Source organism: Anolis carolinensis, chromosome 1 (genome assembly GCF_035594765.1).
Source record: "Anolis carolinensis isolate JA03-04 chromosome 1, rAnoCar3.1.pri, whole genome shotgun sequence".
NCBI classification, from domain to species: domain Eukaryota; kingdom Metazoa; phylum Chordata; class Lepidosauria; order Squamata; family Dactyloidae; genus Anolis; species Anolis carolinensis.
In genome coordinates, this window is record NC_085841.1 from 161,431,666 (window position 1) to 161,445,190 (window position 13,525).

Here is a 13,525-nt window from a genome sequence, read left to right on the forward strand (position 1 = left end):
ATACAATTAAGCTGAGAGTTCAGCTAGGCAAAAACCCAAAGTTTCCTGAATAGGAGACTTCTTAAATAGTCTTGGACAAATTGCATCCCTTTACCCAAAACACCAAAGAGCTAGCACAAGAATACAGTGAGATAGTTTGGGGTCCAGGGCCTACCACCCAAATTACAGAGAAAAAATGCACATTGTGGAGCTATGAATATTTTAGTGGTTATTCTATACTATTGACATAATTCAGATTATAATACAGAGCTTCCAGTAAAGTGACCTGTCATTTTGAATTGTTCGGCTGTTCTTTGTAAATTTTGGGGAAAGTTTACGTACCGGGGTCATCATCTCTTTGTTAAAGGTGAATGTGATATTAGCACAATTGTCCTGATAGTAAGAGTCCAAATTGCATGTTGTTTTCATTGGCTGTTGATTCGAAGGCCAGCATTCACCAATGTTGTCACAGGGACGGACAAAGCAGTGATCATCTTTAACAGGGTGACAGGTGTGGCCTGCAGGACATTCACTGTGACCTTTGCCACTTATCAGACACGGCTTCGGGCCACACCAGACCTAAGGAATATTGAACATTCAATTAGTAAGTGGCCCTTTGCATAAAAAGGTGGGAAGAACAAGTTATGTAGGAGTAACAGGACAGTACCTTAGAACAGGTGATCTTTCCATTCACACACTGACAGGCATTACATTCATCATCCCACTTTGATCCATCTGGAATTAAATGCCCACTGGCAACACAAGATCTTCCTGAAACTAAAAGACAAAGAAGATAAGTTACAAATCCACACAAACATATACAAGTTAAAATGATATTAACTAGAACATTGGCCTAAATCCTATTGCACGTCTTATGTAGTATAGACTCAAAGATTCAGTAGAATTTGTCTACATGTTGAGTCAGCATTCAATAACTGATAGAATGGGTCTATTCTAATTAAGATTGACCAGTGAAAATCAGGCCACTGTGTCAAATATATAAAGATTGGAAAAATCTCCACGTTATTTTAATGCCCAGCAGGCTCGAGAGCAGCCTATGAATATGGAGAAACATGGGAAATGTCAGTGGAAGTGCTGCTGACTTCCTCTGGTGTCTACTGTTTGATAAATCCCATTGCCAGTTAAAAGCACCAAGGAGAGGGTATATTTTTATACTTTTGTGCCAGGAAAAAATGTAACAAAATACTTGATGTTATATCTAATTCCATTCTGCCATTTATTCTGTCTTGGACTACCTTCTTGGCATGTTGGACCACTGCGACCAGCCGGACAAATGCAACGGTATCCATTGATTTCATCAACACACGTGGCTCCAAAAGCACAAGGAGAAGACTGACATTCATTGATATCTGAGGTGGGATGAGGACGAAAAGACAGAGAGAGAATTTGGGGGGGGGGGGGGGGAGAGACACCATATCATTGTTATTATATATTGCAGAGACGTATCCAGAAACAAGATCTGAAGTTGAGAACTTTATTTAAATTGAAGAGGCGAAAAAATCAGGATCTAAAACAATACTATTTCAGTATCAACCAAGAACATCATTTCTTAGGAAACATATGAAGTGTCCTTTTGCTGGGTCAGAAGAAGAGCCTCAAAAAGTTACATTTTTGTAACTTCCAGAAACTCCCAGGCAGCACAGCCAAGTGATTCTGGGGAAAAAAAATACCCTCCCACCATCCACTGCCTGCAAATTCCCAAGCTGTGGACTCAAAATCATCTATTTGGATTTTCTTATGGAGAATTTTTGGTATTAATACTGGAAAGTGAGCCTAGGCCCTTCTTCCATCACTGTTTTCTGTACTACTCAGTTAAGTGTTTCCCCCTCAACACATATAACCTTTTCAATATAGTATCCATATCTGATTTTTACTACCAATTCAATTTTCATTGTCAGGACACTTTTTTAAAAAAGGAAAGCAGTGCAAATGTCTTCTTACTTGTAATTAAATACTAATTAGAGAGAAGCATGTGCACCATTTCAGGTTCCCAAAGCAAAAACTATTATTAATAACAACATGCTTTCTTTTGTGCATTTCATGCTAAAGAAAGTGATTGTCTCAAAGTCCCTCTTCCTATGACCTCTTGTTGGACAGATGAGGTGTCTGAATCCCACTGAAATCCATGGGACTTAAAAATGTAATGCCAAATATCACCTAACAAAGCTAAACAATGGGAGATTGCACTATAACAGTCTTTCTCAATCTTTTTACCCAGAAGGAACCCTTAAAAGAATAAGGCCTCAAGGAAACCCTATATAAAATGTATTATATTTGCACACATACATACATATATACACATACACGGTCAGATCCCGAGGTACAAGCATATGCCTTTCATATGACTTTTAGTTAAAAACAGGGATGAGACAACAGGAAGTAGGAGAAATGTACCCCTTGGAAAGGAAATTTACTCCTGAAAGAGTTATGGGAAAACAGTGACTCCACTAAAGCTTTACCACCAATCCTCGTTTCCCAACCCAAAATTTTCAAAATGCAATTGTCACAGGGACAGAAAGTAAAGTGAAATCTTCTGAATAGGGACACAGACAGCAAAAAATATGTTACAGGGCAGTTAATCCTTCCACATGCTATCGAAAACTTTAAAAAATGACTGGTTTTAAACTTAAAATGTACCTATTCTGACATACAAATTCAACTTAAGAACAAATCGACAGAACCTATCTTGTTCAGAACCTGGGGACTACCTGTACAGAGTCATCCGCACCCCCAGCAATTACAATCTCTCACAAAATCTCTAGTGAACACTCAAGGAAACATACTATCTCAGGGAACCCTACTTGAGAAACTCTACACTATGGAGTTCAGTGCATTGATGGATACTAATACAGATACAGTTTTTGGGGTTAGCCAAATATGGCTTTATGCTATCTCCAGTATGAGACACAGTCCACAACTCCATTTCATTTGCTGAACAACATGAACTGAAGAGTGCACTACAAACCCTGTTTGTAGGGTTTTACATAGTCATTTGTCTGGTCACTGTGTGAATATAATGTAGACAAGATTGGCTTTTAGTTTCATCTAGGAGAGATCACCAAAGGAAATCCACTGCAGTTTTTATCCAGATGACACAAAGAAACCATCTCGCAATTTATAATTTAACAACACATCATAAATTCATCACATGTAAAGTTCAGTTGCAGAATAAACAGAAGAATTGAAAACACGTACTTATCCTGCAGTCAGGACCTGCAAATCCTGGAGCACATTCACAACGGTACCAATTGTCTCCATCTACACATGTTCCACTGTTATAGCTGCATGAGATGAAAAGATGAGGGAGAGATCTTCATTTTGGGCTCTTACATTCTCAAACCAAAGCATAAATATAAACCTGATCAACTCTAAAGTTCTTAGCAAATGCTAAATAGAAGCCACAGCATTTACTATACACAACATTAATTCCACAAGCTGTAATAACTACTTTGAGATGCTGCTAGCCAAGCAAAGTAGAAAAATGTTTAGTAGATCGATTAAGTTATTTGTCAGTGGGCTAAAGATAAACTAAAAAAATCCCTAAAACCATGGGAGAGCTGATAGGAAGACACTTAAGGACTCAGGAGGGAGGGAGAACATAACTCACCCCCCCCCTTTTATTCTATGCTCTAAAAAATCACACTCCAATGCCTTTCTAAGTAATGATTAATGAGGTATACACAAATAAAAGCGCAACTTGCTGCCAGGTCCTATTGCTTACCAAGGGTGTGGGCTGCAATCATTTGTATCTGCAAAAAGATCAGAGAGGTATAAAATTAGAAGACCTTTCTTGAAAGTAAAACAAACAATTGTCAAGAGGGTGGCAAGGATTTTCAGCAGGGAGCTTAACTAGAAGGGTTGATAAGACACCCTTCTAATCCATGACAACTCATGACAATATTTCATACTTTAAATTTCTACAGTGTTGAATTCTAACTATTCCTTTCCAACAAATTTGAACTGCACTGGTTAACACAAATTAATCAGAAGCTATAACTAGATCATGCAGGAGATCATTGGACAATTTGCACTACACCATTAAATATTTCTGGCTCTGAATTTCTCTCACAAGAACAAAAACAATTACGCCCCTCCCCCATCCACCCACCACCACACTTGGTAATGATAAGGCTAAAATGAAGAAAGGATCAAAAATGGATAGCAGTATGTTGCTTGAAAAGATTGAGCTGAATTCTAGCACTCAAAATGAATTCTTGGAATATTTAGAGTATAAATATGTGACTTTTGAACCATGCCCAAGTTGGTGAATGTGGAGTCTACAAAAAAAAAAAAACTAAATGAAAACATAGCCATAAGCCCAAAGTTCCCTTTCCTCTAGCTTCATATGTACAGGCAGAGGAAGCAAAGAGAACAAGAATCAAAATTGGGTGGCGGCTGCTTGCAAACAAGCAGTACAAACCCATATGGGGGAAAGCAGCAGTGGGAACAGGCGGACATCTGTCTCCACTTATCTCATTTGCAACTTTCTCATGCCCAGGTCAGAACTCCATCCTACAATGTCATTAAAGCTAAATGATTCAGGTGATGCTAAAGCCCCACACATCAAATAGATTTCCCCTTCTGGTTCCAATCTCAAAACCCCAAGGGCAACCCGATGAGTCAGTTTTCTCATCAACCACCCCTTCAAGAAATATTTTGGTTAGAGAAAAGAGAGAGAGAGAAAAAACTTACTCTGAGTGCAAGTAGGTCCTTCCCAGCCCTCTTTGCAAACACATGTAAAAGAATCTCCACTGACCACACAAGTCCCACCGTTGTGACAGGGGTTTGGTAGGCAACTGCTGTTTCTTGCTGTAATAGAAAACAAACCACTTCCAGATAAGTTCCCCAAAAGACAAATATCTAAAAACATAGGAAGATGAGGTCTCTCCCTCTCTCACACACATTTACATAAACATACATACCTATATTGCAAGTGGCTCCTTCCCACCCCGCTGGGCACATACACTTGAAGGCATCACCCTCATCATAACAAGTCCCTCCATTATTGCATGTGGCTTCGTCACACTGGCTGTCACCTGTGATAAAGTGAAAAAGCAACCAATTGAAAACTAAGATCCATAATAAGGAAACTCACTGCACTTTTGAAAGTGGTCTAGAACCACTCAGACATCTAAGAAAAAAGCTACATCTATTATTCTGAAAATTACTACATTTTTGATCGGGTACCTCAAGTGTGACTGAAATGTGCTCTAAAGATGAGCACTGGATTACACTGAATGCCCTCCCGCTACTCCCTGCTCTGTCACCCTCACCCCAATTTATTTGCTCGTGCAACCTATTAATGCTGTATAAAATTATGTATCATTTAAAATAAGATTTGCATCAATCTGTGAGAAAGGACTTTCAATACAGAATTTCTGCCAAAATAGCTAGATCCAAGAATTGATCTGATGAACACCAACGACAGCTGATGGCAGGGAAACACAGAAAGGACACTTTGGAAAAATTGCCATGCCTTCTGAGCTTGTCAAATACTTTCACTGAACTAGCTACTACTGGCTTTGAGGGATGGTGCCAATTAGGGGGTAACTAGCTTGTAACAAAAACACTCACGTGAGTGGCAAGTTTTTCCTTTCCAGCCATTTTTACATTCACAGAAGAAATCATTGACCAAGTCTCGACATGTCCCTCCATTGTGGCAAGGGTTTTTACTGCAGTCATTAATATCTAGGAGTAACAGAAGAGGAAAGCAAGTTCAAAAGATGGCATTTGCAAAAGCCATGAAATCTGCCTTGTCTACATGCAGGAACCCCCCTTCTCTCTGGCCTCCAGACCAAAGCCTGGATTAAATGTTTGAAAATCTGGATGTCACTGCTGAGTATATCATGTTTATTTTGAAAATCTGAACAAATATCACTGCAGTCCCTTTCAAACAAATACACCACTTAAGCTAAAAGCAAAGTCAGTCTTCTTACATAATTATACAGCTTCCAGGCCAAAGGCTGCTATTCAAACTCTCTTCTGTTTCATTGAAAAATTCACATTTTTTTCCTGGAATGGAAGACTGCTTTTTGCATTTGGTGTACTGTCTCAAAATTGAAACAGCGATGATGATATACTATTCAGATACAATTTCCCATCAAAATATTGTTGAAGATTCTGGTACACAGACACCTAGCTCAAAAGGGGCTGCTTTGGGAAGCCATAATTGGGCAGGTTAAACAAAGCTCATGCCCTCCTTGTTGGGTTGAGGGAGAGGAGACAGGGCAGCAAAAGTACTGTGCCAAAAAGTGGCAGAAACCAGTCATCACCAGTCTTCTCTAGGATTACTGTGTTAATTCCTTCTTAACTCTGGATGGCTTGAAGGAAGAACAATGCGCAAGAGGAGGCAGTTAAACTGCAAAGGCTCGCAAAGGCAAAGGGAGGAACCAGTTGCTTGGTCTCTCCACTGTTTTCACTGAATCATAGACTTTGAAAAGACCAAAAAAAGCCACTCAGTCCAACTCCCTTCCATGCAGGGAATGCACAATCAAAGCACTCCTGATGAATGGCCATCCAGTCTCTGTTTAAAAACATCCAAAGGAGGAGATCCACCACATTCCAAGGCAGCCTATTCTACTGTCAAACAGCTTGTCTTTGGGATGTTCTTCCTAGTGTTTAGGTGGAATCTTTTTTCTTGTAGTTTGAATCCACTGGTATGTGTCTTAGTCTTTGAAGCAGCAGAAAATAAGCTTGCTCCGACCTCAACATAGCATCTTGTTAAATGTTTTAACAGTGCTATCGTGTCATCTTCTCTTTCGTGAAGCCCTGAGGTGCTGCTTCTTCCTGAGCTGAGGAGTTAACACCAGAGTTGGAGAGAGTGATGAACCAGTGATGGCACAGAACTGCTGCCGTCCCTCTTGCGCCTGCAATGTGCCTTTGTGGCAGCAATGTCAATTTACAATAGTGATGTGTACTAACATCAGTAAGTAAGCAACAGCCAATTTTGCATATGCCGAATCCTTGCAGCAATTATCAGTAATGGACTGAAGAAATAAAGAAACCTGCCTCAGCTCCTACAAGGAAATCAATTACCAGAGGTTCTAAGAATAGCACAATCTCTCCCTTTCTTGTTGTGTATGTTCCCAATATCTTCTTTTCATTCAATGGAGAAAAAGGACTCTACTTACTTGCTTCACAGAAGGTGCCTTCCCATCCATCGCTGCAGATGCATTTGTAAGAGTTAATGCCGTCAATGCATGTTCCACCATTTTTACATGGGTTACTCTCACAGTCGTTGATGTCTGAAAAAATGAACAAGCAAAGGAATACATTAAAAAATTAAAACCAGGTGGAGAGGAGAACTCTTATGCTAAAATCAAATGTAGAAAAAGTCCCTTTTTGGGAGCTAAAGCACCCAGAACTCCCCAGTCATCATGGACACTGGTTTCCCAGACTTCAGTTATGGATTTCAAATACAGATATATGTGTGTCAAATAAAGCAGGCAGAACCATAACATTAAAATCATGTTAGAAAACTGACAGGAAACACCAAATTATATTATTAAAGCACCCAGTGTTTCAGCCTCCACCTTCCCTGGTGATGTCAGCTGGAATGGGACACATAAACAGTATCTAGTGGCAGCTATGGAATTTGCATGGTCTCAGAGGGGAATTCAGAGGTTGGTGCTAGAGGTAAGAGTAGTTGTGTTTTCTCCATAAAGGCCAAAAGGGTCAAGGTATTCTATTTATTTTGCTTATGTACCACCTTTCTCCTGGTACAGGATGCAAGGCATCCTGCATCCAGAGGATTTCTCCTTTGTCAAGCATGTAGTATCATGTAACCTCTCTGTCCCTTTCAAACTTTCTATCTCCATAAATGCATATGTATGTGTGCATGCATATACATACATATGCAAAGACAAATGTATATACACTTCATCTATCTTCAGTTTTTGATAGACTGAAAAAGGTGTTCTATATGGCATTTGGTATTTGAAACCACTCTATTTTAATGGTTGTACAATTATTTTTAATAATGTTTTAAAATACTTTAAAGAGCATTTTAATTTGTTTTTCACTTTTTAATGTCTGCATTTTTAAGATGTGTTGTACTTCATGTCAGGAGTCCTTGTGGGATTGGGAGGCGATATATAAATACTTTATGTATGTATATGCATATTTTATTCCTTTCTAGAAGAATAGTCCCTCCTCTTGCCCAGTCCTGCCTACTCCAACCAGCTCTCTGAGTTCTCAAGCCTAGCTTCCTCCTAGCATTGCTTCCTTTTGTACTACAGATGCCAAGACATATACCAAACTCTTTCTCTGTGTAAAACATGCATATTACTAAGCCATTCCCTGGAAGGTGATAAATTAGGAGGGCGAGGCTAATAAAAACTGACAAACTCTTAATATCTTTTTCTTTTAAACTCTTAATGGCAGGTCATAACCACCCATCCACGCCTCAATGTAAATTTTCTAGATGCTACCCCAAGGTCTTCTGTACATAATACCATATGGAAATTACAATTTAGAAATGGTTGCATGTTTGAGAGCAGGGGCCTTTTAAAATGCGTTTCCGGGAAACCAAGAAAGCTCAAGCTTCCATTCATCCAAGAAGGAAGGAAAAGCTGAAATCAAAGTGCAAAACATTCATTGTGCATTAGAATCAACCCCTTGCTTCCAAGGACAAGTAGGCTGTATTTACACAGACTGCTATAAAATCAAGTCTAAATGAAAGTGAGAGGTAAAAGTGGGGAGAAGTCTTCAAACCTTACTTTCATGACAGTAGGTGCCGGTGAAGCCTTTGTTACATTCACAAGTAAATTTGCCCCCTGCTTGGCTCTTGCACTTGCCATGTGGGCCACAAACATTGGAAGAGATGTAGCGAACTCCTTCCGGGGTGCTGTTGGAAGCCACTGCTACAGTGCAGCTGTCAATGACTGCAGAAGGAAGAAGATGTGCATACAGACTCCTTATCTGATTTTGAGTTACTCTACCCAACTTTCTGAGAGTTCTTTTCCCTACTGTTAAAGAACACTTTTCTGGTCAGATCTGTTCAGAGGGGGGGGGGTCACCCTTGCCTTCTTCTGAGCTAAAAGATTGTGATTTGCCCCAGTGAGTTTCATGACCAAGTGGGAATTCAAACCCTGGTCTCCACAGTTGTAGCCCAACACTTAAACATCTATACCAGAGCTAGTAACATGGTAGCTGGAAAGACAGGATTCAGACCACGGGTCCACATAGCTAGGTATTGTCCACACTGAGTAACAACAATTTTTTTGTGGTTTCATGGAGTGGTCTTCCTCAGATCTAAGTTAAGTCTAAACCATGGGCTCTATCCCTCTCACTCACCGAATCAGCCTTGACTAAACTCCGATGTCAAATGGTATATCAGGCTGCCCAAAGTGGACATACCTTCACAAGGAGTCGAACGGCAGTGATCTTTGAGGTGGGAACAGTTCTTTCCTTCATAATCTTCAGGACAGTTGCTACAGAAATAATCGTTCTCATAATTGAAGCACTGGGCCCCATTCTGGCAAGGATTGGGTTCACAATAATCTATGTCCAACTGCAAGCAGAGAGGTAGAGAGCAAAGAGGAAGATAGAAGAAAGAGTCAGTCTTAAGACAAAGGGGTTATTATCACTCATCCCAGTGCTATAGGCAGGAAACACTATGGAATCTGACAGTTTTTTAAAAACTGCTGCTTCTATTGCTTGAGTACAACACACTCAATGCAACAATTTCCAATGATAATGAAACACTAATAGCTGGAAAATATTATACTGTACACAACAAACACCTACAAATGTATGACTATTTTAATAAATAAATAAATATTAAAAATAAAAAAGCAAAAGAACAGCTTATTAAGCACCAAGAAGAGCTTTGATTTACAACTTTTACATAAGCAAAGCATTCAGAGGCCAGGGATTCATCCGATCAAAAACATTGGTTTATTTTTTAAAAAAAGATATTTAAAATATAGTTTGCTGGGTATAGATATTGAGCACACAAGTCTGTGAAACTTAAGGTGCTTTTATCTAGAGTGTGCATTTCACCAGCCCTCACCTGACAGACATTTCCTGAGAATCCCGCAGGGCAGAGACATTGGAATCCATTGATTTCATCTTGGCAATGACCCCCGTTCAAACAAGGGTTGCTTGCACATTCATTGATGTCTCCCTCGCAGTGATCCCCGGCATAGCCAGGTGGGCAGACACAGCGATAACCATTAACCAAGTCCTGAATGGGGAAAAAGAGGGTGTGAAGATAACAAAGCTCAGGTCAAGTCCATTCAGAGCTGTCAACACGTTCGAAACTTTTTACATACAGAGTATTGAGTAAAATGGAGGAGAAGTGAGCCCAAACGCAACTTTATGATCAACTTCTGCTGGAAGCTGAGCAAATAATTGTGCTGGAGGACCTGGAGATTCTTAGAGAGAACATTTTAATTAAATCCATGAACAAACGAATCCACAGAAGTCAAAACCATAAATGTGGAAGGCTGACTGTATATTATTTCCAAAAAGAAACCCTTGATGAATTAAAGGCAGAGACAGATAGGGGCCTTTCTGGTCTGCATACATGCACAAGTGTAAACAATACAATGCTCCTATTTTACAGTGCAAAGTTCTTTTGAAGTCCTCCAATGACCATGCAAGAAACAGCACTGTTAACCTTCATTGTACACTTGGGAGGTAACTCAATGTGTCGACACCAAGAGTGAAGTAATGATATTAAAGTAGACAAGTGTGGTGGGAATGGGAAGAGAGTAATTGTTCATTTTATCATGCGATAAGGAAATATGTCCGTCAGGGAGAAGAAGAAAAAAACCTATGAGTGGAAGCAATTTAGTAATACAGTTAGCTTCTGAAATCTCATACTCTGGAGATTTTAAAAGGAAAATTCTGGACAGAAATTTTGTCTAGGATGCTTTGGGGATAGTAGGTTTTGTCTTAAGAGTAGGGCAAATGGAGCAAACAGCTTTACGTCCATTCTAATATGGCTTTTATTTTTATTTTTTAGAATTATGTTTTTTTGGAAATTGGAACTGGCATGGTCCAAACCTCCTGAAGTGGGGGGGTCTTTCTTATTTGTTATTTTGCACACTTGTATCAATGATCAGAACTACAGTAATAGAAAACACAACTAATTTAAATGAAGATTTTCTGAGATTTAAAAATAGGAAATTATTGCAGAAACAGACTGAGCCAATTGAAAGTCACACCCAACAGATACATAGCTGCCCATCCAATTTTGAAGGAATATTTGTTCTCAAAAAATACTTCAAAACTTTACTTTTTTGAACAATTCCCAGATTCCTCCAGGCAGTAGCCATGCCAGCTGGAGAAGTTTGACAACACTAGTCTAAAAAAGAGGAACTTTCCCAAGGTCTGCAACATTATATTAAATACTTGGTAATGAAGCCACGCCCCACAATTAAAAATTACTTACTCTGCAAGTCCCTCCATTTTGACATTGTCCAATACAGTCATCAATATCTGCAATTAAAATAAAATCACATACACCGAGTCAAGCCCAGCCTGCAGAAGGCAATGCACATTGAAATCCAAGAGAAAGAATCCAAGTGTCTCCGTAGCACTAGCTAGATAAACCCTTTGTCAAGCTTCCTGCATGCTTTCCTCCTGATAAGGATATTATAATGGGTGGGAACCTTCAGCAATTCTTCCAGTGAAGTTAAGTTGAAACTTCACATCATTGTTTCAAGTTACCTTATCTGAATATAGCTATGTTGCGGACTAATGGGTTTGATAAAACTGCCTCTTATTCATGCCAGAACGGCTACTCCCTTTCTAAAAACATCAGCTGCAGTTTCCCCACCACCACCTTCTGCAGGCCATTGCCAAGCTTCAAATTCACTGTTTGGAACAAAGAGTGACATTTTTTACTTTTAGAAGTCCAAGAGGACATATGAGAAATGTATTATTTATGCTGCATATCAGGGGGTGGGGAAGATCACGGAGCACTCCTGGTATTGCTGGATTCAACTCCAATCATGCCTGACCATTTGCCATAATGGGGATGATGAGAGCTGGAGTCCACTACGTGGGCTTGATGAAAGCTGAATCTAACAACTCTTGGAGAGATGCATGACCCCCTATTGTTCCTGAGCTATTGCTATCCACACACCACTTCTATAAATACTTACTTATATCACAATTCTGACCAGTCCAGCCAGCAATGCAGTCACAATAGTAGCTGCCAATTAGATTCCTGCAGGAATTAGCATTAAGACAAGGTTTCCCTTCACATTCATTTGCATCTGAAATGAGAAAGTGAATCATGCAATGTTAAGTGGGAGATACAGAAAGAGGGGGAAACACATCCTTTCCTTGTTTGCATAGTAAACAGCTGTAGGTTCATTAAAGACAAATGAATTCTTAAAGCTTACAGTAAAGGACTGGCAAGACCTTTAAATGGAAAACAAAAGAAACAGGCAGGGTTTAAGATGCAGAAGGACCTTCAGATTCTCCCTGTTACAGCTTCATTAATTAGGAACAACATAATTTTTTAAAAATACAGGAAAAAGAATGTGTGAGTGAGTGGAAGAAAAAGAGGCAATTGAGGTGGAGAATGCCAAAGTGGTGGAGCAACTGGGATTAATACGTTGAACTAAGAATGTAGATGGCTCATTCTCCATGAGATCATCCACAGTGTGGAATGCAGCTGTGAATTCTCCAGTCTGAAGGAGTTAATGTGACTGGAGAGACGGAGCGACTTTCCCACAAAACTGAAAGGGAGGGGAATGGAGGTGGGAGAGGCCACAGACGTACACCGTGGTTTGGGAAGAAATGTCAGGATTCAGCTTAGGCAGCCTAATCGCCACAGATCCTGTGAAGATAAATTAAGCGGCTTCAGACTTCAAAAGGAGTCATTTCCCATGCTACAAGTCAGGGGCAAAAGACTGCTATAAGCAATGCTCCTGTGCTGCAAACAGTTTGTGGGAAACCTCTCTCCTCTTTATGTTTTCAAGGCAAAGAAAGAACACTCCCAGATCTGCAGATCATTGCTTCTCTCCCACAAGAGCCAAGGGCTCATAGTTTCCAAGTTTACTCTATGAAAAGGTTTGGTCAGATCATGTGACCTAGCCCCAAACACAGACATCATCATCACCTTATGGGAGCAGCTTCATGAAGGCAGCAGCCGTATACAGTAAAGGGAAGGGAGGAAAGGAAAATCTAATATAGACTAGCATACCACACGTACAGACATAGCTTCTGGAAGGCTGCAACTATGGTCATGAACCAGTGACTGAAGCAGTTTTCCTAGGAATAGCCAACACATCCCCAAGAGCAAAAATCCAGAAGTCCAACAGGTCAGTTGGTCTCTATCTTTGGTCCTTCAGGTGTTCTGGACTATTAGAAGTCCCTAGCCAACATGATTGGGCAGGTTACAATTGATCTTCTTTACAATTAAACATTTACATTCATCTCTAGAGAAAAAACTTTCTCCAGTGGTTTATATGTCTGTTCCATACATCTATAATTAGTTGCCTTAATATGGTAAAAGTACTAAATCTTGGACGCTAAGGTCAGCTCTGAGCACCAATTTATACCAGGT

At 39.8% G+C, this 13,525-nt stretch overlaps 1 protein-coding gene across 1 annotated transcript in view; it reads right to left on the reverse strand.

The window, feature by feature from the left end:
• Positions 1 to 13,525, reverse strand: part of jag1 (jagged canonical Notch ligand 1) — a 52,679-nt gene that overhangs the window by 3,753 nt on the left and 35,401 nt on the right. Inside the window, exons 10-23 of the mRNA XM_003215336.4 lie at positions 12,114 to 12,227; positions 11,399 to 11,445; positions 10,013 to 10,186; positions 9,358 to 9,511; positions 8,718 to 8,882; positions 7,131 to 7,244; positions 5,575 to 5,688; positions 4,923 to 5,036; positions 4,693 to 4,809; positions 3,722 to 3,749; positions 3,196 to 3,281; positions 1,236 to 1,349; positions 647 to 756; positions 322 to 558 (exon numbers count right to left, since the gene is read on the reverse strand). Coding sequence (XP_003215384.2) covers positions 322 to 558; positions 647 to 756; positions 1,236 to 1,349; positions 3,196 to 3,281; positions 3,722 to 3,749; positions 4,693 to 4,809; positions 4,923 to 5,036; positions 5,575 to 5,688; positions 7,131 to 7,244; positions 8,718 to 8,882; positions 9,358 to 9,511; positions 10,013 to 10,186; positions 11,399 to 11,445; positions 12,114 to 12,227 — 1,688 coding nt within the window. The remainder of the gene's footprint in view (positions 1 to 321; positions 559 to 646; positions 757 to 1,235; positions 1,350 to 3,195; positions 3,282 to 3,721; positions 3,750 to 4,692; positions 4,810 to 4,922; positions 5,037 to 5,574; positions 5,689 to 7,130; positions 7,245 to 8,717; positions 8,883 to 9,357; positions 9,512 to 10,012; positions 10,187 to 11,398; positions 11,446 to 12,113; positions 12,228 to 13,525) is intronic.